At 33.6% G+C, this 27,884-nt stretch overlaps 4 protein-coding genes and 1 long non-coding RNA gene across 8 annotated transcripts; 2 read left to right on the top strand and 3 right to left on the bottom strand.

Moving 5' to 3' along the window:
- Positions 1 to 187: 187 nt before the first annotated feature.
- Positions 188 to 4,800, bottom strand: LOC106423573. 3 transcript variants are annotated; one of them, XM_022699269.2, is made up of 6 exons: positions 4,509 to 4,800; positions 4,084 to 4,200; positions 3,887 to 3,979; positions 3,639 to 3,788; positions 381 to 440; positions 188 to 307 (listed from the first exon to the last, which is right to left on the bottom strand). In XM_022699269.2, exons 3-6 carry the CDS (start codon positions 3,926 to 3,928, stop codon positions 203 to 205), a joined length of 357 nt encoding a protein of 118 aa, XP_022554990.1. In that variant the 5' UTR covers positions 3,929 to 3,979; positions 4,084 to 4,200; positions 4,509 to 4,800; the 3' UTR covers positions 188 to 202. The 3 variants fall into 3 exon arrangements, 2 of the variants coding, with proteins under 2 accessions (XP_022554990.1, XP_022554989.1); XM_022699268.2 differs by having other exon boundaries at positions 3,887 to 3,984; positions 4,509 to 4,795; XR_001284685.3 differs by lacking the exons at positions 188 to 307; positions 381 to 440 and adding an exon at positions 2,656 to 3,242 and having other exon boundaries at positions 3,887 to 3,984; positions 4,509 to 4,795.
- Positions 4,801 to 5,177: 377 nt separating this feature from the next.
- LOC125583641 lies at positions 5,178 to 6,001 on the top strand. Its single transcript, XR_007320683.1, has 2 exons — positions 5,178 to 5,335; positions 5,688 to 6,001. It is a non-coding gene; the product is annotated as an uncharacterized LOC125583641 (long non-coding RNA).
- Positions 5,999 to 8,029, bottom strand: LOC106423572 (glucan endo-1,3-beta-glucosidase 1-like). Its single transcript, XM_013864344.3, has 4 exons — positions 7,737 to 8,029; positions 7,494 to 7,625; positions 6,240 to 6,491; positions 5,999 to 6,136 (listed from the first exon to the last, which is right to left on the bottom strand). Exons 2-4 carry the CDS (start codon positions 7,570 to 7,572, stop codon positions 6,093 to 6,095), a joined length of 375 nt encoding a protein of 124 aa, XP_013719798.2. The 5' UTR covers positions 7,573 to 7,625; positions 7,737 to 8,029; the 3' UTR covers positions 5,999 to 6,092.
- Positions 8,030 to 10,050: 2,021 nt separating this feature from the next.
- LOC125574903 (G-type lectin S-receptor-like serine/threonine-protein kinase At1g34300) lies at positions 10,051 to 12,740 on the bottom strand. The gene has a single exon (XM_048750938.1). It carries the CDS (start codon positions 12,594 to 12,596, stop codon positions 10,281 to 10,283), a length of 2,316 nt encoding a protein of 771 aa, XP_048606895.1. The 5' UTR covers positions 12,597 to 12,740; the 3' UTR covers positions 10,051 to 10,280.
- Positions 12,741 to 13,173: 433 nt separating this feature from the next.
- On the top strand, positions 13,174 to 17,131 carry LOC106423454 (uncharacterized protein At3g43530-like). 2 transcript variants are annotated; one of them, XM_013864234.3, is made up of 8 exons: positions 13,174 to 13,889; positions 13,964 to 14,044; positions 14,500 to 15,273; positions 15,366 to 15,527; positions 15,619 to 16,111; positions 16,199 to 16,351; positions 16,458 to 16,544; positions 16,649 to 17,131. In XM_013864234.3, the coding sequence occupies exons 3-8, from the start codon at positions 14,515 to 14,517 to the stop codon at positions 16,996 to 16,998; spliced, it is 2,004 nt and encodes a 667-aa protein (XP_013719688.1). In that variant the 5' UTR covers positions 13,174 to 13,889; positions 13,964 to 14,044; positions 14,500 to 14,514; the 3' UTR covers positions 16,999 to 17,131. The 2 variants fall into 2 exon arrangements, with proteins under 2 accessions (XP_013719688.1, XP_013719687.1); XM_013864233.3 differs by having other exon boundaries at positions 13,175 to 13,889; positions 16,455 to 16,544.
- Positions 17,132 to 27,884: the final 10,753 nt, after the last annotated feature.

Genomic DNA, 27,884 nt, shown 5'->3' with positions numbered 1-27,884 from the left:
ACTTTGGATTTACTTTGAGCTTTGTTTCTACTTTTATGAGATGGCATCATCTGTTTGCTCGCAAGCGTAGTATATAATTTTAAAGAAGATATCTACAATAACGTTTACCAATAAATATAGTCAAACCAAAACTGTATTTTTAACATTCTGAGTTCTTTAAATATAGTTTTAAACAAATATTAACGAACAAGAGAAAGCAGTGCTAGGATTTTGAGCTCTGTTTCTTGAACTCGCAGCATTCAACAGTTCCTTTGCAGTAGAAGGGCTTTGCCGTATCTTCCATTTCCGTCGTCTTCAAGCTGATTCCCTGCAGAGATTACAAAACATATTTTAAGTATATGAAACAATCAATGGGAAATCATATATCAGAAGTAGAGTACTTGTAGTTTCTTCAGATTGTCTTGAAGTTTGCTATGAGCCATTTTGTCATCACCCATTTCCTGCACAACAACACCAGAAGGTGAAAATAAAAATAAAAATAAAAATATATTTTTTTTAAAAAGCTATATAAACATAACATATTTAATTAAACTTTTAAATTGAAATAATATAAATGCTAATCTTTTTTTTTTTGACAAAGGGCTTTATAAATGCTAATCTTTCAATATTTTTTTTTTAATTTGCATTATAAAACTTTTCAAAAAAACTTTTCTAAAATTTTTTAAATTTATTTTTCTGATGAAATTCATATTTATTCATCTATGGGTAAAACATAACATTTACAGAGAGAGCAAGAGTACTTCTAAACTAATTTGCTATGCGAAAGGATAAATATACTAAGCAATTGAAAACTATATCGAATGTTGAAACCATCTCTGTAACATGCCTGCAAACGTATGCCTAGGCTGATACTTCTGAGACATAATATGATTCCTTATGGTCTTATCTATCGGTGTCCTCATAGTATATGTTCTCATCCAACTCGTGTGATGTCTCCTTTCATTCCCCTCTCTCCAGATGTGGTAGATCGTTGCTTGGAAAAGAAGATTGGTAAGAATGGAGTCGAGGTTGGTAAAGCGATAGGTTTGAAGATGATCGAAAGTCAAGTTTCAATCCGAATCAATACCAGAACCTAGAAGCCCACCAGCCAGACCATCCCACACAGTATAATAATAAGGGCAAGCGAAGAACAAATGATCCCTTGTCTCATCCCTTTCTTCACACGAAGTACATTCATGTATCATCCCCCAAGATCTCATCATGTCACCAGTTGCCAACCTGTTTTTAACAGCTAACCAAGAAATGAATGAACACCTCAGGATTCCCTGAGAAAACAAGACCACATTGCTCCAATCCTCCTTAGCTTTCCTAGGCCTGAGTTGTTGCCATGTCTTTGAATCTGAGAATGAGTCTTGAAAATCATACTCTACATCACTGACTTGAAGAGGGGCAGGAACCGGCTGCCCAAATAGTGTCCTATAGAGGTCTTGATAGTGGCGACTTCTCTGTCCTCGTATAGACCATCCATTTTGATTGACAGTATTACATTTTTTAAAATTTAATAGTATTATTTTTTAAATATAAATTTTATATTAATTATAATATTATGATTGTTAATATTTTGTAGTTATAAAAATATTCATATTGTTAATTTATTATTTAACCGGTGTTGCACAATTTTTGATCCGCAAACGTCTAACCTCACCCGTAACAGCTGAGGTTACACCACAACAATATATTCTATCAGGAATGAAGAAATTTGATGACTCAATCAAAGAGTTGTTGGATGAGACTCTTAAGGATTTTAGCGCACCTAATTTGATTTAAGCCTGAATCTGGAATTACCCAGCTATGGAGAAACATTAAAACAAAATCTCCAACTTTTCTGTAGGTGAAGATGTAGAGAAAGTCAAACATTCTTTTGGAATCTCAGTGTTTACTATTCCTCAATGCCTCGGCTATTCACGGAAGAATAATCATCTGCTTCCGGAAGAAAGAAAGAATTTTTTTGGAATTCTACAAGAGCCATTCGTTCTTTTTTCTCTGACAAATGGTCAGAACTTCATCTGGGTTTGAATCCTACTGAGAGGTCCACTAGGAATAAGAAAGAACAAGATGTTTCTTTTGTCCCTGCTGCGAAGATCGTCGATGGTGGATAAAGGAGACGAAGGCAAAATACCAAGGCCTATTCACCATCAGACACATCTGCCGAGTATGATATTGTATCTCTTTGATTTAAGTTTTGCAATTGGATATCCTTGATTTGAGATTTGTATTTTTTTTTTCTTGTATGGTCTTTAGCAATCATTGGAATTAATCATAATTTGGTAGAAGCAGTTTAGGTGTTTCACTGTTTGACTTAACTCGATTTCTGTAAATGGTTTTATATCAATAGCTTAGCTAAGCGCTCCCGAGTTTCAAGCTGTTGAGAATTCGAAGAGTAGATCTTGTTTTGGAGGAATGACGCTCGTTGAGTAAACGCTCTGTTTGATTCGAGAATACCAGATTTGTGGTCACTGTAATGAATAAACAAATGATAACAGAGGGAAATTGGGTAGTCCTGCTTGTCCAAAGCATGTGAGAGTGACAGGTCTGGCTCAGCAACATGTGGTCTCCTTCCATTGAAATCCAAATTGGGTAGGCCTGCTTCTCCCTTCTCTCCCTAACCTTCCACACTAAGTTAGGACAAGTCAGGTGAAGTCTTGTGAAATTTAGTGAAGTCTTGTGAAGTCTTCCTTTCACCTTTCTCTTTATTTCAACAAATTAATGATTCATCATGTTGAATACATAAGATACGAAATCATAACTCTCGGGTTCTATGGACCGGAGATATTTGTATATGGAACCAGTGGCAGCGACCCTAGCCAGAAACCCTTCTAACATGTACCCTCCTAGACACTGGATAGGCTTACCAGATATTGAAACCATGCTTCTTAGCACTCCCATACACCACCGTGCCGTTAGAAGGTTGTTCTCAGAAATAACTTTAGCACAAGCAGTCAATACCCATTTCAACTCTCCCCTTGATATTGCATCCACTATCAACATAAAATCATCTGTATCTCATGGCCACATGGAGTGTTCATGATAGACAGTATCATTGATACTCTCAGCAATCTCTGGCAATGGATGCAACATTATTGCTTCAACTTCTCTCAGATTTTGTTCAAGTCTCTTACATTTTCCATCACAAACGAGCAACTCATAGGAGAGTTGTTGGTCTTATTACGGACCGTTCATGCAAAACCAGCAGATAAGTCGCTATCTTTTACAGTCTTGGGGCTGCAGCTCGTGCTCCAAACCTTAGCAACAAGGTAGGATTCAAGAGAAATTGACCGAAATATATTTTTTGAAAGGCAACTTTGAACATCAACCAAGCAGGAGACTTTGACTACAACACATGTATAAGACCTAAGAGCATCATTAACCCAAAACCTCACTTTGGGTCTCTTAATCATTTTTAAGTATTAAATTTATTTAAAAGACCTAATTAAGAGACACCAATATTTTTATGCTCCAATGGGAGTCTTTTATTTAATAGTTCTTAAAAAAAAATTTAACAAGTACAAAGAAAAACATAAGAAGAAAAAGGAAAAACAAACATATGAAAACATCAACATAGACAATCCAAGTTATTGTCAAACATTCATTCATATTCATAGACATAGAGTGTTGGAAGGGGGAAGAAATAAACTGACTTGAAGGGTGGATTTGCAGTGAGAGCACCTGAAGCAAGACTTGTGAAAGGGGACACCATCGGTCCTGAGATTTTGCAACGAGTTGTACTTTGGCTTGGAAACACGATTATGACATTTTGGCTCTGGCAAAGACAACACCAGCAAATAAATCTGCAAAATCAAAATAAACATACACCAATTGAATCTTTCCCACTTTAACTCACCAAAGAAAAAGAGAGCATATAAGTGGAGCAGAACGTTTTACTTACCAAAATGTATGCTGAACAAATTTGGGAGACTGAGAGGGACATCAAAGAGTACAAGACCAGATAATGATATCGGAACCTTGATGAATGAAACCACTAGACTGGCCACATAATAGAAATAACATCATACCGTAATCAGCCACTTACAAATGAAAGATTATAAGGGAATGTTTCTATCTGTAGTCGGAAAAGAGAGATACATGTATGTTGTGGGTCCGGTTTGATGCAAGAACCACATCGAAGTGAAGCTGATGGCCAAACCAAGGAAGCCGCTTGCTGTTGGGGCTTCCCAAAACATTGCATCTTGCGTCACATCCCTGCCAAAGTGTAAAACACAAAATGTAATTACATCAAAGGCAATATCTATCATCAAACACTTGAAGCAAGACTTGTAAAAAGCCAAAGTGTAAAACACCTTTTAGTTTCTGACAGACACAAAATGAAACTCTAACTGGTAACTGTTAGAAGCAAAAGCACTAAACTTGCAATCTCAAACGAAATATAAACCCCTAAAGCTATAACTTTATCAGTCCTGAGATTGCCTTTGATGTAATTCAATAAAAAAGAAGAGCCTTTGCAGCAAATTAAATCCAACAAGAAACAGAGAAGGCAAAGAAAAAAAAACCCTGAGCTTTGTTGAAGAAGACTTGGTTCTTCTTATGCATAAGAATCTCAGCTTCTCCTTCCTTAATAACCCGACTGCACGGCTCTAAGTTTGTTCTCTTTAGCAGAGCACAGCGGATCCGAAGAGGAGATCATTAACGGCTCCGGCCTTGGCGATTTTGATGCGATTCTCAGAGCCACCAAGGGAGACCGACTTGGTCACCGTCGTTGCCGTCGAGGAGAGGATTTGAGAGAGAGAAGCCGAGCCACACATGTTTCGACAGCTGTCCATAAGAGACGTCCCTTGCTGAGCCAGAATAAGAGACGTGTCTTCAGCGTTTTCTATTTTTCTATTTTTTTTAAATCATAATTAGCCTAAGAGACATGCATAAGATACTGTGTTAATGGTGCTCTAAGAGTTCCAATCCTAAACTATAGTTATATTTTCCAATCATGCAATTGTCCGAGAAACTCATCAGAGTTTACTGAAGAAGAACTAGAGGAGCATCAAAATCAACCTGAGAAGAGAAGAGGTTAAATTCTTTTAGGACAAAAGTAACCTCTAAAGAAGCGATATTTCGGTTGAGAGAACAGCACACAATACAAGGACGCCGTTGGGCGTAAAGCGAATAAGACCCATCTCTCTGGTCAAATGTTAATTGTGTAAGAAGAAACCTAGGAGATCGATGGATACTCAGGATATGGCACAAAGTCGCCGCCATTTCAAGTCTTTGATTTGATGCTCTAACGAAGGTACTGACTTCGTCTTGTTTATCCTTGACATATCTCTTTCTTCCACAGTTTGGTGGCTTGTTGACTGCTGGGATTGTGGCCTTTTCCGGCTGGCCCGTAAGTTGTTTTCTCTCTCGATTTGTGTGCTTTTTTTTTTCTTCTTAAATTTTGCAATTTATAACTCTTCAACGGATGTGATTTTATCCGTTTTGACATGTTTCCAAAACACTGAAGTAGATCTGATTAACATAGGTATCTCTCTCTGTATCTAAGCTAATGACTATATTTGCAGTATCCCCGATATTTATTAAATAGTTTGCTCCTTGTGTTCTTGATTTTTTGTTTCTTTCATTTGAGGGTACTTATATTTTAGATTGCTTACTAATTGACTCCAGTTTCAAACTTTTGGGTTGTTGGTCTTTTACTGGTTATGAATGTGTGAAAAGCTTCATGTTCGTCAATGTTGTAGGTGTTACATGGTAGCATTGCGCGAGGACAAGAAGTTTTCTACCTTGGCACCATTCCGAGGCTTTGCGTTCATTGCTGCATGGGCAACTCTACTTTTTTAAAGAATTTCAAATCATCTTTACTGTCAATTTGTGGTCATTCTTCTGCCTTATCCTACTTATGGAGAAGCTTTGTCCTTCTTATGAACTCAATGTTTTCTCCTCAAAGATTGCTTAATATATAAATGTAATCACCAGATTATGTTAGCTACGTGCTTTGCTTGTTGAATTTGTTGCTGGAAATATTATATATATAAAAATGGCCAGATTAATGTAATCATAATGCACTGCATTTTATTTAGTATTCAATATTAGTACATAAGTTTATTCATTAGTTGCAGAAGATGGCTTCATTTCGTCTTTGCTCTTTACTTAGAATCAGGGACAGACTCAAATTGGCAAGTGTCATGACCTATCAAATAATGAGAAAATCAGACAGTAATTGTTCATTATGTCGATTTATTAAATGAGCTTCCATAACTAAAAAACAACAGGGTTTAGATAAAGTTGCTTACTAGGGTCGGTGTGGGTGATCACTGCAGCCCTATTGAAATCACAAGAACCGCCTTGGTCCTTATTATGCTGGTAGTAAGTATTGAAGACAACAGAGGCATGGTCCCTGAGAGTGTTAGGCGAGTAGCAATTTTGGCCAAGCTGAATCCTGCTACAGTATGCTTGACTCTGTTGACAAGCCCAACCTAGAGCTGCTTGTACCACTTGGTCTTGTATCTTGGGATTGGCTACACACCATGTTCCGCTTGGCTGTCCTGTTTGTGAAAAAAAGATACATATGTCAATGTGTGAAATATCACATGTATGCAAATTTGTTTTACATGATTTTTGTGGAAATATTGTTTAAATTGAAAAGCAACAGAGCAATTCTTATTCTTATCAATATTTTCATCTTCACAAAATGCAAGTAGGAACGTTTGAGAGCTTAAGAATGGTTCTAAGTTGAGTATTTTATGGTGTTAAGGACCAAGTAAAATAATTCACTATTGATGTGAAATTGTTTTCAACTGCCAAATCGATTAGGTGATTAATTACTATTCTGAAAATATCTAATTGTTTTCCTAAATTGAAGACATCTTTCTAATATTATTTGAAAATCAGTTTCCTACAGTTATGTGTTCACGTTAGTTACTAAGATGGTTAATTACATAAGTATTCTTAATGAATTAAAATATTTCATCTAATTATCATTACTAAAATTGATTTTACCTTTTTATTTTAACAATTTATGTTAATTAGAAGTTTCTTTTTCAATAAAATAAATAATAAAAAATTAAACATCTATACATTTTTTAAAGGAATTTTAATGAAGAAAATATTTATCTATAATGTGCTTTTAAAAAAAAATTAACAAAAATAATCTTGATATTAAGAAAATAATAATTCCTTTAAAATATAATCTTAAGCAACAAAGTATATTTTCAAAGTAATAAAAATATTTTCCTTAAATCTACCTATTTTCTTAAATAAAAATATTTTCCTTAAATCCATATATTTTCTCAAAAACAAATCACAAAAATGGTTTTTATTTTTAAAATGTTAAATAATATTCTTATTAAAACTGATTTTACCACAAGCTTAAATAATCACAAAAATATTTTTAAATAGCATCACTGCATCACTTTAGATACTTTTAATGAACTAAAATATTATATTTTACATTATTAAAAAGGTATTTTTAACTTAATATTTAGATTGATTGATTTTTTTTTTGTTTTTTTAGGGGGTCATATTTGAAAACCTCCTAGATACATTACCTGAAATTGTGGGTATGGCGATCAGAGCAAACACCATCAATGAAGATAGTAAAAGAGAAAAGGAATTCTTGATTGCCATTTGTTATATTCTAGAAAGTGAAATATTCTTTCTTGAAATATCTTTAGATCCCCCTAAAGAACCAAAACATAAAAAAAAAATCAGTTTTATATTTATCAAATCAGAAGAAGAATTTTTTTTCATAAATTTTTCCACAAAAATTAAAATATTTCTAACATATTTACCTTTTTCTTCTGAATTTTAATATATGGGAGAGCGAGCTGTTTTGGTCTTGTGTGTGTTTATCTATATATAAGTTCCTATTCATCTTCTGTATCAAAAGAGAAGTACAAAGAAATCTACTGAACATAAATCATGTTGGATCATCTCCTTAATGATTAATAATAAATCAATTAAAATATAACAAAATGTATTGAGAAAAAATCTAACAAGATATTACCAAATATCTTGTTAAATTAAAGTTTTAAGATATTTTTTTTATAAAATAAATTATTAATTAATTTCATGAGTAAATATTAATATAAATTAATGTTAATTAAAAATACAATTATATGCTTGATTTTCTAAATTTTATAATTATAATGAATACTATTAAAACCGAAGAACTTTTTATCTACTTACAAATAATCTAGGTTGAATCATTACATTTACTTAACTTCCTATTATTTCTCTTACAACTAATTTAGTTATTATTAAATATACACCATATTTAACCAAATATTTTAATATTTTCAAAATAAGATATCTAAAAAGATATTCTGAAGTATCTTTTTTAAGATTTTGTTTTAATAATATCTTTAATTACTTTATTTATTTAAAATTTAAATATACATTTCCTTTTAATGTTTACTTTACATAATAAAATTCATAATTCATATTAACTATAATTATAAAATGAATATTAATTCATTTTTAATTTATAGAATAAGAAATAACATTTGTATAATATTTATATATACATAATATATATTTATAATTAAATTAATACAAACATTTATAAATATAAAGTAATTTAATCAATTTATTAACTATTTTCTAAATTATAAACTAAATAACAACATATATTCATGAATTTGATAACATATTTAAAAAAAAAATTAATGTAAGGTATATAAACTAATAAATAATTTCATATTTTAATATTCATATTTAAATCTTCTCTATTAAAAAGAGAAGTGCAAAGAAGTCTACTAAACAAAAGTCATATAGGACCATTCCATTAATGATTAATAATAAATCAATTTAAATAAAACAAAATCTATTGAGAAAAAATCTAACAAGATCTTACCAAAAAGTTAATTATGTTTTTTTAAAATAAAGAATTAATTAATTTTGTGATTAATTATTAATATAAATTAATGTTAATTAAAAATACAATTATATGCTAGATTTTCTTCTTTTTTTGGTCAAATATATGCTAGATTTTCTAAATTTTATAATTATAATGAATACTATTAAAACAGAAAAACTTTTAATTTACCTACAAATAATCTAGGTTGAACCATTACATTTATTTAACTTCCTATTATTTCTCTTACAACTAATTTAGTTATCATTAAATGTATACCATATTTAACCAAATATTTTAATATTTTCAAAATAAGATATCTAAAAAGACATTCTTAAGTATCTTTTCTAAGGTTTTGTTTTAATAATATATTTTCATACCTTTTTATTTAAAATTTAAATATACATTTATTTTTAATGTTTACTTTACATAATAAAATTCATAACTAATATTAACTATAATTATAAAACGAATATTAATTCATTTTTTATTTATAGAATAAGAAATAACATTCCTATAATATTTAAATATACATAATATATATTTATATTAAATTACTACAAAAGATGATAAATATAAAGTAATTTAATCAATTTGTTAACTTTTATATAAATTATAAAATTAAAGAATAACATATATTGATGAATTTTATAACATATTTTAAAACAAAATATTAAAGTAAGATATAAACTAATAAATAATTGGGAAATTTTATGTTTAACACATTCATGATACCACTTTTCATCTTTACCACCGACATTTTCAAAAATATCTTCTTCATTAAATGACAAAAGACATTTATACATTTGTTCTCTATAGGTATAATAAATCATTATTTAAATAAATTTAAAATTAAAAAAAATATTTTTTTTTATGTTTTCGAATTATACGGCTAGGGCTTTTCCATTAGGGAAAAATGATATATACAATTATATATATAAGTCTTGGTTTAGGAAATGGTTTGGTTCAATCCAAATTAACTAAATTGAAAAATCAACCAACTGGTTAAGTAAACCGGGTCGTTACGCGGTATGCACCAGAAACTGGCCTGCACCAGCCTCTTCAATTGTTCCATATCACTGTTTCATCTGTATGAAGACATTTGTCCAATATTGGGGGAATAACTTTCTTTTTCTTAGGAAAAAATTGGTTCTGTATTTTTTTAACAACTGTTTATACCTAAAAGACTCATGCTATCCTGAGGTGTAGTAGGTTTAAGCGTTTGATCACTATTCAGCGATCATGTAACGAATTGAATGCAGACGTTCTCATTAGGTGAGATATACACACACATCAGAACCAACCAGAAACAAAAGGATGCAAAGAAATATTGAAGTTCTATCTAAATGATGTAATCATAAACAAAAACAAAAAGCTCCCATTACTTACAGCAGTTAATTTGTGAGGACAAAGACGAAGAAGGGAAGCTGAGATAATGCAACCAACGCTGAAACACTGCTCAAGAAAACAACGCGTGTTTCTAACTATTTTCTGTATCTCGTATGTCGGCTAAAGCATTTGGAGCCAATGGCTTGGCCATCTCTATTATTCCCTCTAACATCTGCACTACTTTCCCCATAGACGGCCTCTGAGACGGATGCTTTTGTATGCACCAGAAACTGGCCTGAACCATCCTCGTCACTTGTTCCATATCGACTGTTTCATCTCTCTGAAGACATTTGTCTAAGATTACTTTACTGTTACCCTTGTCGAATTCTTCGTATGCCCAGTCAGAGAATTTCCTGTGGTTTGTTTCGTCTGAGATTTCAAAATTTCGTCTTCCGCTCACAACCTCTAACAGAACCATTCCATAGCTGTAGACATCAGAGTTTGAAGTTATTGGAAGATTTGCAACCCATTCTGGTGCTAGATATCCCCTGGTTCCTCGGACACAGCTCATGTTCCAGTATCTCTTGTCGCTTGGTATGAGTTTAGCAAGTCCAAAATCCGACACTTTGGCATTAAAGTTTTCGTCCAAGAGAATGTTCTCAGGTTTAATATCGCAGTGTACGATGCAATTAGAACACTCCTCATGGAGGTAAAGAATCGCCTTAGCGGTTCCAAGGGCGATAGAAAACCGATACTGCCAATTCAACAATCTCCCAGACTCCGCCGCGAAAAGGAAGTTGTCGAGCGACCCTTTTTTCATAAACTCATAGACAAGAAGCCTGTGGCGTCCTTGTGAGCAGAAACCTATCAATCTCACCAGATTCAAGTGATGTGTGCTACCTATGGTGGCCACCTCTGCCCTAAACTGCTTCTCTCCTTGCTCTATCCCCTCCAATCGTTTCACGGCAACCACGGTCCTGTTAACGAGCATGCCTTTGTACACAGCGCCAAAACCTCCAGCACCGAGCTTCTCCTTGAAACTTTTGGTGCAACGCTGAAGCTCTTTGTAGGAGAACCTCATGGGCGCACTGGACGCGTACTCAAGTAAAGTGTGGTGAGACGACAAAGCTCCAAACTTAAGACTATTTCTGCAGCAGCAGCACCACAAAGCTCCCAATAACGCAACCAGACAAAGAACCGTGGCTATAACAACCAGAGCTATGATCAACGCACGGATTAGCGACCGTTCGTCAGTTTTCTTCACCGTTGAGTACGGTAAAACTGGTTTACAAACCTTTAAAGAAGAGGTACTAGGAACCGAAGGGCTTTTATAACCAGAAACCAAACCGGATAGCTTTTGAAAACAGACACCAGATCCATCAGCCATTAGAACAGAAGCAAAACATAAACTATCAACGAGACAATTAGCACGGCACGCCTCTGTCCCCAGAGTGAAACGTTGAGTAGACAATTCAGGTGGGTACGTCAAGAACCTAGTGTTGTTCAAATCAAGCATGCCTTGGTTACCACGACAATCCTCAAGCTCAACTTTTCTCTTACACCCTTTTCTCATGTCGTTCACGTCAATAGGAACAAAATTCTCCGAGGGACACTCGCATGTCGGAACAAAACCATCGTATCTACAAATCCCAAAGTTCCCACAGAAACCGAACACCTGACACTGGTCAGCGACAGCAACCCAAGTCTGTGTCTGAATCTCACCACCTTTAGAGACACTAAAGATTCTCAAATTTCCATCTTCTTCCAGCTTCAAAAACCTAAACACACCCTCTTCTTCTCCGTAGTCATTGCTTCGAACAGAAACCACGACGCCGCCGCTAGAGTCGAAAATAGACGCCACTCCGTTACGTTCCAATACAAAACTAGGCGACGAGAGATTTGAACTTGATTTATTAATAAGCTCCTGGCTCCAGTAAACTATGCTATCGTTCCACTTAAGGTTCAGACTCCCTTCTTCCGTAAGATGAAACGAGTAAGAGCCCGATCGGAGAGACTTACCGACGGTGAGAGGCTGTGTTGGGACGATGACGTTGCTCGGCTGAGCAAAGGAAGACCAAACCGTCGTGTTTCTACGACTCCGAAGGACGAGGTTTCCAGAATCTTCGAGAGAGGCGGAAGTGACTCCTTTGTTCTCGCTGCCGGAGTCCCAAACAGTAGCGCCGGAGGAGTTAACGAGGCGGAGGGAGCCAGAACGGAGGAGACGGAGAGATCCGCCGGAATCTACGGTTCCGGGTGACCAGATAGGAACAGTGTTGGAAAACACGACGGCGGAGAGGAAGGAGCCGGGAGTTGCGGCGGGGATGAAGGAAACAGAGAAGGCGGAGTTAGGAGAATACCATGAGTGATTGCGATCTGAAGAAGCGTGAAGATTAGATCCGAGTGGTATTGAGAGAGAGGAAGAGAAATCGAGAGAAAGAAGAAGAAGAAATGTCAATGCTACGGCCATCGTTGTGCAATAGTTTCCTATGTGGGCACTCTCACTTTATAGCAACCAACTATGGAAAAGTAAAGGAGGACGCGCGCGTAAGTAAACAGATGTTTAGCCTTTTATAGTATTTGGTTGAATTTTGGACATTTTTTTGTAAAATTTTCTTCTTTTTTTTTTTTGAACGTCAATAAATGCTAATATTGAAAAAGAGTTTTTTTACACATCACAAGGCAGGTTCAGAAGAGTCAGCTGTACTATTGTCGGCGAGGAATCTGTGAAAAGAACTTACATTTTTGTGAAATTTTGTAAAATTTTTGTTTTTATGTAGAAGTTTTTACGACCAGTGGGACCAAAAACACGTTAAAGTAAAAAATGTTGTCAATCTTTTCTTCAATAAAAACAATTGTTATATGGACGAGTTATATCGCGAGACCTTAAAAAGCGAATCAAATGCTGAGATGGACCAAATGGGCACACAAAAATCTGGAATAGGACACTTCTATTTCTAATTCTTTAATGAATTAATAATAAATCGAAATTCAGCTTAAAATACCAGAAAACCTAAAATTTCAACATATTTACAAACCCAACCACTCTACCCATCCCAATTACTAATAACCCGACCCGACCCATCTGTTTTCCCCTGAATCCCTAATTTTTTTTTCTTCGATGTAACCAAGAAACACAAATCCAAACACAATCGACAATCTCAAATCACTATCTCCCTCAATCTCCCCTCACTAATCAAACTCTGTAACAATCATCTTGAAGTTGGTCCCTTGAATCTCATCTATTTCTCTGTTTCGTGTCACTCATTGAAAAACTATGGCTCCTAAGACTCGCTTCGCCGGAAAAACAAACAAGGAAGGTGCGCCGGAGAAGAAGAAGAAGAACAAGTCTGCGGCGGAGAAGAAGAAAGTTGCAGCGGTGAAGAGGAGGAGAGAAGCCGTGAAAAAAAAAGAGATGCAGCAAAGAAGAAAACTGAAACCGCAGAAAAGAAGAGGAAGCAAGACTCGTCTTCGTCGGAGTCTTCATCCAATCAAACCAAGCGGCGTCGGACCGCATCTTCACCAGAACAACATTCCGATCCCGATCATTCCCCGGCACCATCAGCGGAATTGCTTTCTCAGGATGATAGAGAGGGTACGCCAAGCCCATCAATTTCCGATTGAGCCACAAAAAGCACCTACTCAAACACCCAGCGAGGCGGAGAATCCACTGCAAGCTCCAATAACTTCTAACAACAGAGAGGATCCCAACAGAGAGTCACACTCACCATAGGCTGCCATTAACAATGAAGCGCAAAGAACGGTAAACAAATCAATTTAAAATAGTTTTGGAATTTTTATGATAATATTGAACTAACAAATAGGAACCGTGAGCAGATTGGATCTAACAACAGTGATTCAAACCCACCTGAGGCTGCCATTGGATCTGCTACCATTGACAATGACGCGCCAAGAACGGTAAACAAGTCAACTTGAAATGGTTTTAGAAATATTTATCATAGAGTTGAACTAACAAATAAAAGAATGAAACTAGTTCAACTGGTAATAATATGTTGTAAAACATATTCACTGGAATTTATAACTGGTACAACTATGAAAAGTATAACTAGTTTAACTTATACAACTGAGTATCGTATAATTAGTATAACTAAAAGAGTGAAAAATGATGCAACTGGTAAGTGATACAACTATTAACAATATAACTAGGTTAACTAATTAAACTGAGTATTGTTTAAGTATATGGTTTTATTAATGTATAACTGGTTTAACAAATGTCGTATAACTAGGTTTACTAGTACAACTAGTAATATTATTTTTAGTACAACTAATTTAACTGGTACAACTAAGTGATTTTGTGTTGTGTAACTCGAATATTTATTCAGTGTATTTAGTGTTCTTATTTGTGTCTTCAGGCTGGGGAGGAGAATATGGCCGTAGAACAAATGAGACCTGTTAGTTTTTTCTTCAAGCCGAGTGATTATTGGATGGCTTGCAAGCTCTCCTCAAGGTGCCACCAACACGATTTTCTGGAGACGATTAAAGACTTTAAGGAGCCAGAGAAGAGTTGGTTTGAGAATCACCCTCAGTTCAAGCATTTATTCCACATGGATTATTGCGAGAAAAGAAAGGTTCAGGGATTGTGGATGTTGCTACTTCGTTGTATGCATACAGGAAAGGAGCGACAAGCTTGGTTTGGGGTAAACAGTGTTCCAATTAGATACTCTATCAGGGAACATGCCCTCCTCTCTGGTTTATACTGCGGATCATACCCTGAAAACTATCCGAGAAAAGGGAAGATGAAGTTTGCAACAAAGCATTTTAAGCACTTGCAGAAGAAGACTAAGGAGACGAATAGGAAGAAACAAGGTCTGAGAGTGACAGAAGCGGATGTCTTAGAGAAGCTTGAGAAGATGGAAGCTGATGATGGTAGTGATGAGCGTATGAAGATGGCGGTTCTTTATTTTTTGACCAGAGTAATAAGAGGAAGGAAAAGAAATGCATACTTCATTGAGCCTTTCATTCTCCAGGCAGTAGATGATCTAGATTTTTGCAACAAGTTTCCATGGGGGCGTTACACATTTGATGATTGCATGAAGGAGATTTTCCACTTGAGGGATCATTTCGCTAAAGGGCTCCCAGAGAATAATATGCAGTGGACATTTCCTGGGTTTGTCACCCCTTTGGAGGTATATGAATTATGTTTTCCATAAGCATATTAGTTATTATATAAGTAATTAATTATTATATAACTAATATGATTGTGTGAAATGATGTGCAGATATTGGCTTTTGAATGTATCCCTGTCCTTAGGGAAAGTTTCAGAGATCCTGATCCAAACTGTCTCCCAGATTGCCCAAGAATGTGCAAATGGAAGTACAAGAGGACTGGGACAACAGGATTTGCATTAGAAGAGATTTATAAGGCGCTTGGAAACACAAAGGTAAAAGATTTTAATTTTTAAGTAATGTTCTATCTTTATCTTCAAGTTCATAGTTAATTTTAAGTGTGATATGTTGTTGGTCATATTTCAGGTGATTTCAAGTACGTTGAAACCACAGGGAGATGAACTAGAACTCTTGTATGAAATCATGGATGAAGGGAGTGTGGAAGACGTGGAGCTGCAAGATGATTCAGATAAGGCAGACATAGCCGTTGACGGTTGGAACCGGATCCTTATAGAACCGGAAGGAAAAATATTTTGGGAGGATCTATTCGAGATGGATGTGAGAACCCGGCCTACCACACAGCAACAATCTGAGCCTCATGGTATATTCGAAGGACAGGAGGAAGAAAGGGTATGTGAGGAACCCGAGGCAGGGGGCGAGGCAGACCGTGAGAGTGTAAAAGAGTTGGAATTAAGATTGAACAAGAGAATGGATGACAGATTTGCATTGAGGGACGAAACAATTCGTCTCTTGGCAGCACGAGTAAAGGAGTTGGAACAAGACAAGATTCAAAGAGAAAATTGGTCATTACAATTTGGTGAATATGAAACATGTGAGGCTTCAGGAGGCAAAGGAAGAGGTAATTGATTTTAAAATTAGTTTTGTTTTGATGTCAAATTTGCGTTGGAATTGTTTTGATGGGGTATTCATTTTTATTATGTTGTAGATAATATGGGCAATGACAATGAGGATGGTGAGGCAGTGGCTGAGAGGATGGTGAGAAACAGGTCGAAGAAGAGGCTGAGAAGAATGGCACGAAAGAGGCTGAGAAGGATGGCGCAAAAGAGGCTGAGACAACACCTGAAGATTTTTGTTGCTGGTTTTTTTTTGTGCTATCAGTTTAGATTTGCTTCAGTGATATAAATTGTGTTGTGTGATGGTGATGTTGTAATTTTTTTTTGTTGTCGATGCTGAGGGTGAAGAAGAAGCTGATAAGGATGGTAAGAATAGCGAGTCAGATGCCATCACTGCAGCTGTACACACTCCTCTTCCTACTGAGACAACACCTGAAGGTATTTATTGTTGGCTTTTTTTTTCATGTGCTATCGGTTTAGATTTGCTTCAGTGATATAAATTTTGTTGTGTGGTGGTTTTGTTGTAATTTGTTTTGTTGTAGATGCTGAGGGTGAGGAAGAGGCTGCGAAAGAGGCTTATGAGGTCGCTGGCAATGAGGATGAAGTAGGTCAGAAGGAGGGCGAGACAGAGGCTGACAAGGAGGGTGAAACTGAGGAAGGCAAGACAGATGTGGAGGACTCGCCATCTACTCTTCAAGTGATGGCAGAATCTGCGGAGAAACTCGAGAAAAAGGTTGATGATAAGGCTGCTGCAGAGAAGGCTGCTGATGAGTTAGCTGCTGCTGAAAAGGCAGCTAGTGATAAGGAAAAACTTGGTGATGAGGAGGAGACCAGGCCAAAGAGGACCCATAAACCTTCTCGTCCGCTCAGGTCTCCGTATCAGAAAAACTAATAGCTATTTGGAATAGCTTTTAAGAACTAAAACTTATGTTCCAACTAAAACTTATGACTTATGTTTCTTTTGTGTTAAAACTTATGACTTATGTGGATGTTGTGTTAAAACTTATGATATATGTTTCTGTTCCTGTTTCTGTTGTATTAGGACCGTTGTATTATGCTAAAACAGGTATTATGGAATCACTAATACAAGTATGACAATCCAATAACATTTAAGAATGGTACAACTAGTACAACTACGTAATAACATTAGTTTTACATAGTTCAAAATAACGTGTTGCAAATTTAAAATGTGTTGAACATTTAAAACGTGATACACATTTAAAATGTTGTAGTTTCACATAGTTGTACTAGTTTATTAGTTGTACCAGTTTGTACATAGTTATACTTTGGCAGTGAAATCAGAAAATATTAGTTGTACCATATAAAAAATACAATTACCTTAGTTGTACCACTGTTGTATGTTTACATATGCTTGCCCGGATACAATGAAATCATAACTATTGTGAAAATACTTGTCATGTATGTTTTGAAAAAAATAAGTGGACAAACAAGTTAACAAACCTTAAAAGTATAAGGTAGATCAAACAAACTTTTGTGATGGAGTTAGAAATCTAAAAAAAAAAAAAAGAACACAATACAAAACACAAAGAAACCTTTCCAAACACTTAAAAATTAGACTATTTGATTGGTTTTTTAATAGGGAACACCCAAAAGAATATTTAAATTTTACAACCTGCACAGTTGTACTAGTTATACTAGTAGATCCTATTTTAGTAAATTAGACATAGTTGTACTAGATTTACCAGTCGAACCTATTTGAGTTTTACGAGTTGTACCCGTAAGACAACACAAATATATGAGTGTTATATTTTATCAAGTTTTACCATGTTGCACCTGTATTACCTGATTGAAACAACATAATGCATAAATAAAGTTCCACAAGACATAAATAAATTCTACAACACAAATAAGTTCCACAACACACAAATAAATTCTACAACACAAATGAGACTCATTCATCATTTTTTTAGTTACCACTTCCTTCGTTGTCACCTCCTTCGTTCTCATTTCCACTGCTGTCACTACCACTGCTATCACTGTCACTGCCATCACTACCATCTCTGCCACTTTCTTCGTTTTCACCAATCAATGGTGGAAACTTCTTCTTTCTCTTCCTCCGATATTCTCCGGCAGATGAGAATCTAGTAACTTGTAGTCTTTCTTTTTTTTTCTCCACATACGGAGGGAGGACAACCTGATATCAGATTTCCTCAGGAATTTCAGAACTTTCCCATGTTGAATGATGAGGCACTGGACATATTATCCTGTAATATGCCAAAGTCCACTGCTCCATCCAGTAATACCTAGAACAATAATGTTCAGCTATTTCTCCACGCGCCATGATGGCAGCAAGTGCATGCACACAAGGATACCGATCAATATCAAAACACCTACAATAGCATGTTTTGTTGCTCAGATCAACCAAATAACCATGACCATCCTCGCCAAGCACATTGTAGTGACCTTCAAATGTATTTAGCTCGGTCACCTTCAGCTTTTTAGTCGAAGGATATATGTGATGCAATATCCCATGCACATGTGGGATTAGTGCCTCTCTGGTACGCGTAGAGATAATAGACGGTATTTGTTTAACCATTCTGTTATCTTTTCCACGATCACATCAAGCATTGGCAACAACGCATATTTCCTTGGTTCCTTCAAAACACCATTGATAGATTCAACAGTGTTGGTTGTGTCTATGTTGTACCTTTCTCCCGGAAATTTACATCTTGCCCATTTTGTCTCATGAACACTGTCATCTAGATACTCGGCCGCTTGAGGATACATTTTCCTGAAATCGTTGTAGCATTTGATGAACTCCACCTCACTGTAAATACCAGCAATACTTCTAAATTTTTTGGCAACCCCTTTCTTGTTAACATTGTTGCAAGCTCCGCTGACATTATTAGACAAGTGATAATTGAAATATCCATGGATCTCCAATGGGTATACCTCGTGTACTTTCTTGATGATGCTTTGGTTTCTATCAGTACAAAATACAAGCTGAGGATCATCTGGTATCAAAGTTTTTAATATAGTTAAAAACCACTCCCAGCTTGCATTTTTCTCACCATCTACTACTGCAAAAGCAAGGGGATAATGATGATGATCTGGATCTTGAGCAGTGGCAATGAGAAGCACTCCTTTGTACACACCCTTCAGGTGAGTTCGATCGATTATTATCACTTGCCTCATCACCTTGAACTCTTCGATGCAAGCTCCGAGCGCAAGGAACATATACTTAAACTGGTTCTTCTCATCCACTTCTAATCGTGTAATGGTATCAGGATTCATCCTTTGTAACATGTACAAGTAAGATGGCAGCCTAGCAAAACTCTCCTCCGGGTTACCACGCAAATCACTCAAAGCTTTATTTTTCCCTCTCAAAGCCTAGAATATGAAACCTTAACACCCAGCTTGTTCTGCACCAAATCTATGAGAGTCTTTGGATCCGGAGTCTTGTATTTGCCGGGATAATCAGAGTGCACCACTGATGCGACCAAGCTTGGCGTGCCTCTTTTCTTCTTCTTCATGACACTTGCATCTCCACGAGAGCACGTATGAATCTTTCTATACGTTCTGATAGAGAAAAATCAGAGTTCTTCAGCTTTGCAGCTCATAAATACCATCTGCATCTAGCCCCACGACATTTCAATATGTAAACCCGAGGATTCGACTTCTGTATATCAACCTCAAAACAATTGGAATGCACACCTTTGTCCACTAAATCCCTCACTTCTTCTCTAGTCGCAAATTCTTGATGAAGACTAATATCAATGCCATCATCCCATTCTGAAGTGACAACAGGAGGTTCAACTGCTGTAACAGCCGGCAACTCCTCCCTATCATCCATTTCATCACCCTCTTCACTGATTTTCTCATGCTCAAACTCATCCTCCTGAATATGAGGAACAATTTCCAACTCTCCAACTCCAACCATGCCATCATTAGCTCTGGCATCACTCAGATTTTCCTCATTCATAGAAAACATCTCGTTGCTCTGATTTTCTGAGACGATTTTGGCAAGTTCCACATGCAAGACACAACGTCGGTTCTTCTTATCTACCATCATCAAATATCCTAAAACATCTTCATCATCCAAGATATAAGAAGAATTTTTATTATTCAAGACCAGCGGAAAGTAACTTAGTTGAAGCTTGGTGGCATCTACATCAATCTTCAGTTTTTTGCCTATTCTATCAACCAAGTGGGAATAAGTATTCTCCTCATATCTTCCTTTCATCACCAAAGTAGAAATATGTCGGTCTACACCATGTTCAAAGTGTATCACCACAAATCCATTGCTATCCATACTTCCTGAAATGAGTAAAAAACAACAATATTATTGAGTAGTTGTACAAGTTATATGAGTTTTACGGTTGTAAAAAATATCTGTTATATTATCACTTTGACGGGTTTACATATCAAACTAGTTATAAGGTATACTAGTAATACCAGTTATCCGACGTTCATTTTGCACATGACTACTACAAGTTATATTAGGTGTATCAATACCACCTATTCAATGTGTTACACTTAGTTGTACCAGATTTACTAATGATACATTTTCTATGAAAATGTTAGTAATACTACATCAGTTGTACCAGTGAAACTAGTTGTTAAAGAATTTTGAGTTACAAGTTGTACCGGTTGTACCATACACAAAAACGATTTCTTTTACAATTTTATGTTTCATACTCTAACAAAATTATATCAACCAACCTTATACTCTGACTAACAGGTAACATGTATTTTATATGACTTAACCGAAACAAATAACAATAAAAATATAAGAGAGAAAGACAAAAAAGAGAGAGGAAGAGAGTTTACACTTACCAATAGATTTCAGAACCAAGGACGACGCAAATGGGATGTTTCACGGTGTCATAACCTGTAAAAATACCCTAAGAAACAGAGGTAAAGGTTTGTGGGTGAAGAGTTGAAGAATAGAGGTTTGGTTGGTGAAGGAAATGAATTTTCGTGGTTGGGTATGGTTGAAGAAGAAATGGAGAAGAAGAAGAGTGATTATCTGATGGCTAAGATTAAAACAGACTCATAAGATCCAGCGGCTGAGAGACAAGTTTCATTAATGGCATTATTGTAAATATTTCATCTTTAAAGATCGGACGGCTCAGATTATAACGTGAAGAATCAGATCCAATGGTTGATGTTGAGCTTTCATTAAGGGTATAATCATAACTTACACTCATTTGTCCCATAAGAGATTAGTTTTGGTGGTTATAGATTTTTTTTTTGTCCTTTGTCCCTTTGTAAATTAAAATCCTTAAAAAGCTGAATGATTAGGTGAAGATAGATTTTTTCCCTTGTTTGATTTGCATAGAGGAATTATTAAAGTTGATAACAACATTTTAATACGTTTAAAATGTCAGCTTACAATTGTGTACATTTATCTATGCTTTAAACAGTCTTATTCATCTGTAAATAGTTTGTTCTTATGTCGATTTTATGTAGATAGTTCTCTTTTTATCAATCAATTTGATACTTATACCCAAAAAGTCTTTGATGGAATTTCAACATATTGTTATTAAACCATAAACATTGTATAAACATGGTTAGAAAGCCAATATATATTCTTTCAAATTGTTCGATATTAAATTTTAATTTTTATAACTCTTTTCGGTTCATAGATGATTTATAATAAATTTTACATAATTTTTTTACATTTTAAAAATAAAATAATTGTAGATCAAATTATGTAGTAGATTTCATGAAAATTCTATTTAGTTGACTTCTTCGGGAGCCTCCACCTAATCGACTCCTTTATGTTAAATGTAAAATTTGAAAAGACGTAATCGTAATATAACTTTTTGGAATTTTGCTTATATGGGGAAAATGTATTTTTGTTAACTATTTAGGTTAATTTTGCATTTGGTTGAATATGTTGTTTAATTTTTCATTTCAAGTCAATTTTTGGGTTATATTTGACAAATTCCCCACAAAATTGGGATTTAATTCAAATGAATTTATAAAAAATGATATGCACATGATAAAAATAACCAAAACAATATGAATTATTATATTTTGGATTGTTCATAATAATTTTCAATTTATATTTTATAAATTTAAATATAAAATTACTGATATGTTTAATTGAAATAAAATACTAACGAACTACTGATATTTGTGCATAGACTTTCAAATCTATCAGTTGTGTAAATACGTATATCTACAATATGATTAACCGGACTAATCTAGAATTTTATATTCAAGGTAAAGGTCTAAAATAGCAGCATATTTTAATGTATAATAATATACTATTTGTTATATATATATATTATAGTATGACTTAAAATGTATAAATATATGACAAATAATATATGTACATGAACTTCAGAAAGTTCTTTTATGTTTATTTTATGTAACTTTCAAGAGATGAAATTTCATTTTTTTCAATTTATTTTAAAAAATAATATAGATCAAACCATGTTTATTTCACTAAAAGATATTTACAAATCGAAGATAATAAAAGAAACTAAACTAAACTAACAAAATTAATCAAACATATAACCTACTTAGAAGAACAATTATTATTAATTTTCAGAAGTAGATGCAATCTAATACACGCAAATGATAACCGAACAAACAAATATTCTACATAAAACACATATTTAACTAAAAATATTTAACATTGTTTAAAATAATAATTTATAAAGATAAATTATAAAATAATTTAAAATGTAAATAATATATTGATAAATTATTAGAATTTATTTACTTTGTAATGATTTATACCTATGTATGATCACAAGAAAATCAAATAGTATGTTTAATTATGATACCACATTTTTTAAAATCATGTCCATGGCTTCCGACCGATTAGTTTGATATTTTCTGTTTTAAGTAGAACTAGAGAGTGACCCGCCCTCGGAGGGCGGATATATTATTTGTTTTGTATATATTATTTAAAATTAAATTTATATATTTGTTTCTTTCCTTGTAATATATATGTATTTTTTGTAATCATACTTGTGTTTTTATCAACAAACGTATTTGCGTAATTTAAAAAAATGATTAGTAAAGTATTTGTATAATTGTATTGAATTTATTATATTGTTAAATTATACATTTGTGCCATAGCCTTTAACACGTTAATATGGTACTTTATTTTCAAACTGTTATTTTGTTAAAAAATAACAAAATATTGTTACAGTTTTGTTTAGTAAAAAAATAGTAATTAAATAGATAGATTAAATAAATAAAATAAAAATAAAAATTAAACATGATTTAATTTCGTATATAATTATAATTACATTATTATTACACATAATAATTTGTATACCAATTATAAATGAATTATGTAAATCAAAGTCCATGACCCAATTTTAATGAGTTTTGTAAATTAAATGTTTATGGCCCAAATATATTGATGCAGTTAGGTGAGAACTGATGTGGTGGTTATTAGGTTAACTGATGCGGTGGTTATCGTATAAAGTTTGTATTTTTCTTATATACAGTTATCATATCAAAAGGTAGGTATCATGGAAAATATTTGTTGGATTCAACTAACATCAATAGGCCATACTTGTGTTTTAATAGAATAGATGAGAAAGTCCAAATGAATTTGTTTTTGTATTTTCTTTTCAAAAGGTCTCACATTGGATATTATTTATAAGTTATATATAATAGACATTATTTGTATAAGATTATGAGGTGAGATTTTGATTGATATCTCAACAATCTCCTCTCAAACCAAGTATAACACTAATCCTCCAACCTCCAGCAGAACCTGGAACCATCTTGTACCGTCGTATTCACCAACGAGAGTCTTCGTCTAACCTTATTATACCATTAAAATTTATTTGCATAACCCTTGTTATACCATTAAGACATCACCACATAATCTTTTCAGCACCATTAGTAATATACCAATAGTCATTTAATATATCAACTTTTTAACAAAAAAATACAATTTATTATATCAAAATAAAAATTCTAAAAACAATATGAATTTCTTTTTGCAAAACATTGATCTTTGTAGAATGGAAATAGTATATTTTTTTAGAGTGCACATATAATAAAATATATTAAATTTTAGTTATAGTTACATCTTTTTATGATTATTAATTTTTCATAATTTTAAGACAACTGTAATTCGGCAAATACAAATAATTGTTTTAAAATTTACAATTTACCATTATTCATTAATAAAAATGTATAGAAAAAGCAAAGTAGATATTTTTGAAATATTTTGTTAAAAATATATATATCTTTTTAATGTGAAGATATGAGTCTAAGCCTAACTAATCCCGAAGTATACATCACCGATGATTAGTCCGGTTTCGAGTATTCTAATAAGTCTTAAGACATAGCATCATCTTCATCTAATCAAGCAAATCTAATCTATTAAAACGGAGTCGTGTTAGAAACTTACCATGACATGTTTTAAATTCAGACTTATTAAAAAATGTTGTGACTAAAATATAAAAACAAACTTAATAACTATCTAATAAAACATGCTTCATTAAGGATGTTTATGTCTTCTTATCTCACTAATAATCTAATTTATATCTTCATTGGATTTACAAGAAATAAAGAACAAATTTAGTTTCAGCGATATCATTTTGATCGTGGATCAGCCATTCTCTTTGATTCTAGCAAAATTTTCTACTTCTTCAATCATTTAGTTGAAAGAAATCCTCTAGGTGCATGTAAGTCAATCAGATCTGTTTCGTTAATTAAGATCATATTTGGTAAAAGTTATTTTTGTGATTTTAAATGTTTCGGATTCTATCGGATATCCATTTAGGTCCGGGTTCGGTTCGGATAATATCCATAACCCAAAATACCAAAAAACAGCATTCATTCGGTATTTATGTCGGGTTCGGATCGGTTCGGATTTATTTTTATCGGATCGGGTTCGATTCGGATTTTCGGGTTAGGTTTATTTGCAGCCCTAATAAAACCCAAGCTAACTTCATTTTCTTTATAGGTTTAGACATTTTCAGTTTATAAGTTCACTAATATGTAATATAATACACACGAGTACAAAAAAACATAAAATTTTATCTTACATATATAAAGAATAGTTTCACGATCATATCATACAGAAAATCAAAGCTAGACACATATATAAATGAAAAATATACGCCCCACCAACCATATTTTTTCCAATGGTAGGTAAGATATATATCATATCCGAAGACGATATAAGTAATCAACACCGTGTAGAAAAAAAATCATAGTCTATTTAAAATGCAATCCAAGATTTTTTAAAAAAAAATACCAACACCGTAGAAACAATTTTAAAATATATATTAAATTTAACACATAAATATGAAAATATAATGCGCCAAGCTCCAGTAACAACTTAATTCCTGGTAAGACTCAAACACAAATAACAACTTAGTTTCTGGTAAGACTCAAACTCAAATTTAGTACTGACGAAATTACGTTTTATCCTAAAATTTTCACTTTTAGATCAACTCACCACCACTTTCTCTTTTTTTTTTTTTTTTTGATCAACTCACCACCACTTTCTCTTCATTTCAATGTATCTTTCATACAATGACACGTAATTCTGTTTGACGCAGTATTTAACAGAACATAAATATGAACAAATTAGAAAGATATCTTCGTCAAAATATTTTGTATCTTACCAAATTTACATAGTATATATGTTTTCTGTCGTTAATTTTCAATTACTGTTATTTATCTAAAAGTGATTTTATAGTAGAGTAGTTCGAATTACTTTTCTAATTAACCCCACAATTTATGATAAAATGAAAAAGCTAGAGCATTTGTGTATCTAAGTGGATCGTCGGAGTAGGTATTAGGTTGTCGGAGCAAGAAAGTCAAAATAAATTAGTTATTCTGCTTTTCTGTGTCTTTAAAAAAAAAAAATTAAAATTTTGAATCTGTACTCAGGGTTTTCATCATTAATTACTACTTACTAACTTTTATCTCAGAGATTTTATGATTGTTTGTGCTTGACACTTGTTTTGGTTGGACTCCATTTTACAGTGCTACTTTTGCTCTGAGTGTTTAGGTATATTTTGTTTACCAGGGGCATTGCTCCGCTCAGATTTCTTGTTTCATTTCAATATTTGTTAGGGTTATTATACCTGTGAATTTTGCGTTTTGGGTTGATCATTGTTTTTAAAGTTTTTTATTGTTATAGGATTAGAGTTGTGATGATGAACTGTGTATGCACTGTTCTTCACTCATGAAAGACTATAAACTGTGTGTTAGTAATGTGATTGATATAGTTCGTGGTGTTACTTGCTGTGTCACTGAGACTTATTGTTTGTTTGTCTTTTCAATTTGTTACTTGTACTGTTGAGATTACATAAATTATATTAAGGTTGTTGAGAGTACATTTTGTTTCTGGATATTTTTTCTCCAGTTTAGTTGTGTGTATTAATAATAATTTTTTTTATTCTTATTACGTTGGTTATATGTTTTATTTTATTTTTAAACTTGTTGCTTTTACCGGACCTTTAAAACAAATACATGAAGACTTGCAGAAATAACTATAAAATGAGTGACAATTATTATTTGGACCTTAAAACGAATATATGTATTTCTCATGAAAAGACAATAACATTGGCATGTTAACATTGAGCATGTAAGCTACTTTCATAAGACAAGAGGAGTGAACAGGTGGAGATGTTGTTGCGCCTTTGTAACTGTTGAGATTGTCTTTTGTATCTGCTGGTGTGGATGTGTTTGTTTCTATTTTATTTAATAGGTAATATGTAAACAAAAATCATTGTTAGTTTTATTTATCAGAGTTTGTAACTTACTCTGCTTTTTTTTTTAGGTAATTTCACTGATCTTGGTTGTCGTCTTCGTCTTCTTCGTAAGCATCTGCGAAAGTAAGTTTGTAAATTGTTAAATAGCTGGCCATGTATTTTGTATTTGTTTAGCTGGCTCAATGTATTTGTCGTTTAGTTTTAGTTGAGTTGATTGGTTTGGTATATTTGTTTTGAAGTTCATTTATAAGATTAGACAAAAAGAGAGGTTATCATTAATGATTCGTCTTTTTTGGGATTCTAGTTTTTGGTGTTTTGATTGTTTGGGTTATTGTGGTTTCTTTTAACCTGTAAAATAAATATTTGTGTAAAATTTGATTGATAAGTAAGGGAGATAAATAGACGACCACAAATCTTGGGTAGGAAATATTTTTGATTATTGATGCTAGCACAATATAGACAGTAATATAAAAGGAATTATGTGTTGATTGTTTCTTACGGATCAATGAGAAGATGAATAACGACTCGAGTTGTTTCTTTGGTGAGGTCCGAGCCCTGGACAGAACGGATTTGTCCAACCATATCTGCGAGTTTAAATATCAGCTATGATATCAAAACATAATATAAACCCAGATGCAATATGATAATATACCTCGGAGTTCTAGGTTTGTGTTCGCAATCACTTGGAAATTTTGAACGGTCTAATTTTGACTGAAGATTGATCTCAGGAGCACTCGTGATGACTTCATCAATAATAGTTAGTGAGATGAAATGAATGAGGAATTGATGATCAGTTATCTTGTACATGCTTGAGCACATAGCAACCTCAAAACGATTGACTTTCACAATGGAATATGCTTTCAAAGATAGCATGTAATGATTAGCACGTCCGAGGGGAGTAAACCCATGAATCACGGAATCTGCAAATAATATTATTTAACAAAGAATCAGGAAATCAATTAAAACAATTATGTTAAATAAGTGTAATAGATCGAAGATTAACTTACATTTTCATCAAGGAAGAGAACCGTGATTCCCACAAACTCCCTGTCTTTCTTGAAGTTCAGGAAATCCCATAAGCAGAGGAAGCCAGAGGCTATGCTCT

The sequence above is a fragment of the Brassica napus genome, chromosome C3 (assembly GCF_020379485.1).
Source record: "Brassica napus cultivar Da-Ae chromosome C3, Da-Ae, whole genome shotgun sequence".
NCBI lineage: Eukaryota > Viridiplantae > Streptophyta > Magnoliopsida > Brassicales > Brassicaceae > Brassica > Brassica napus.
Note: the sequence above shows the minus strand (reverse complement) of the source record. Positions and strands in the feature narration are given on the sequence as shown.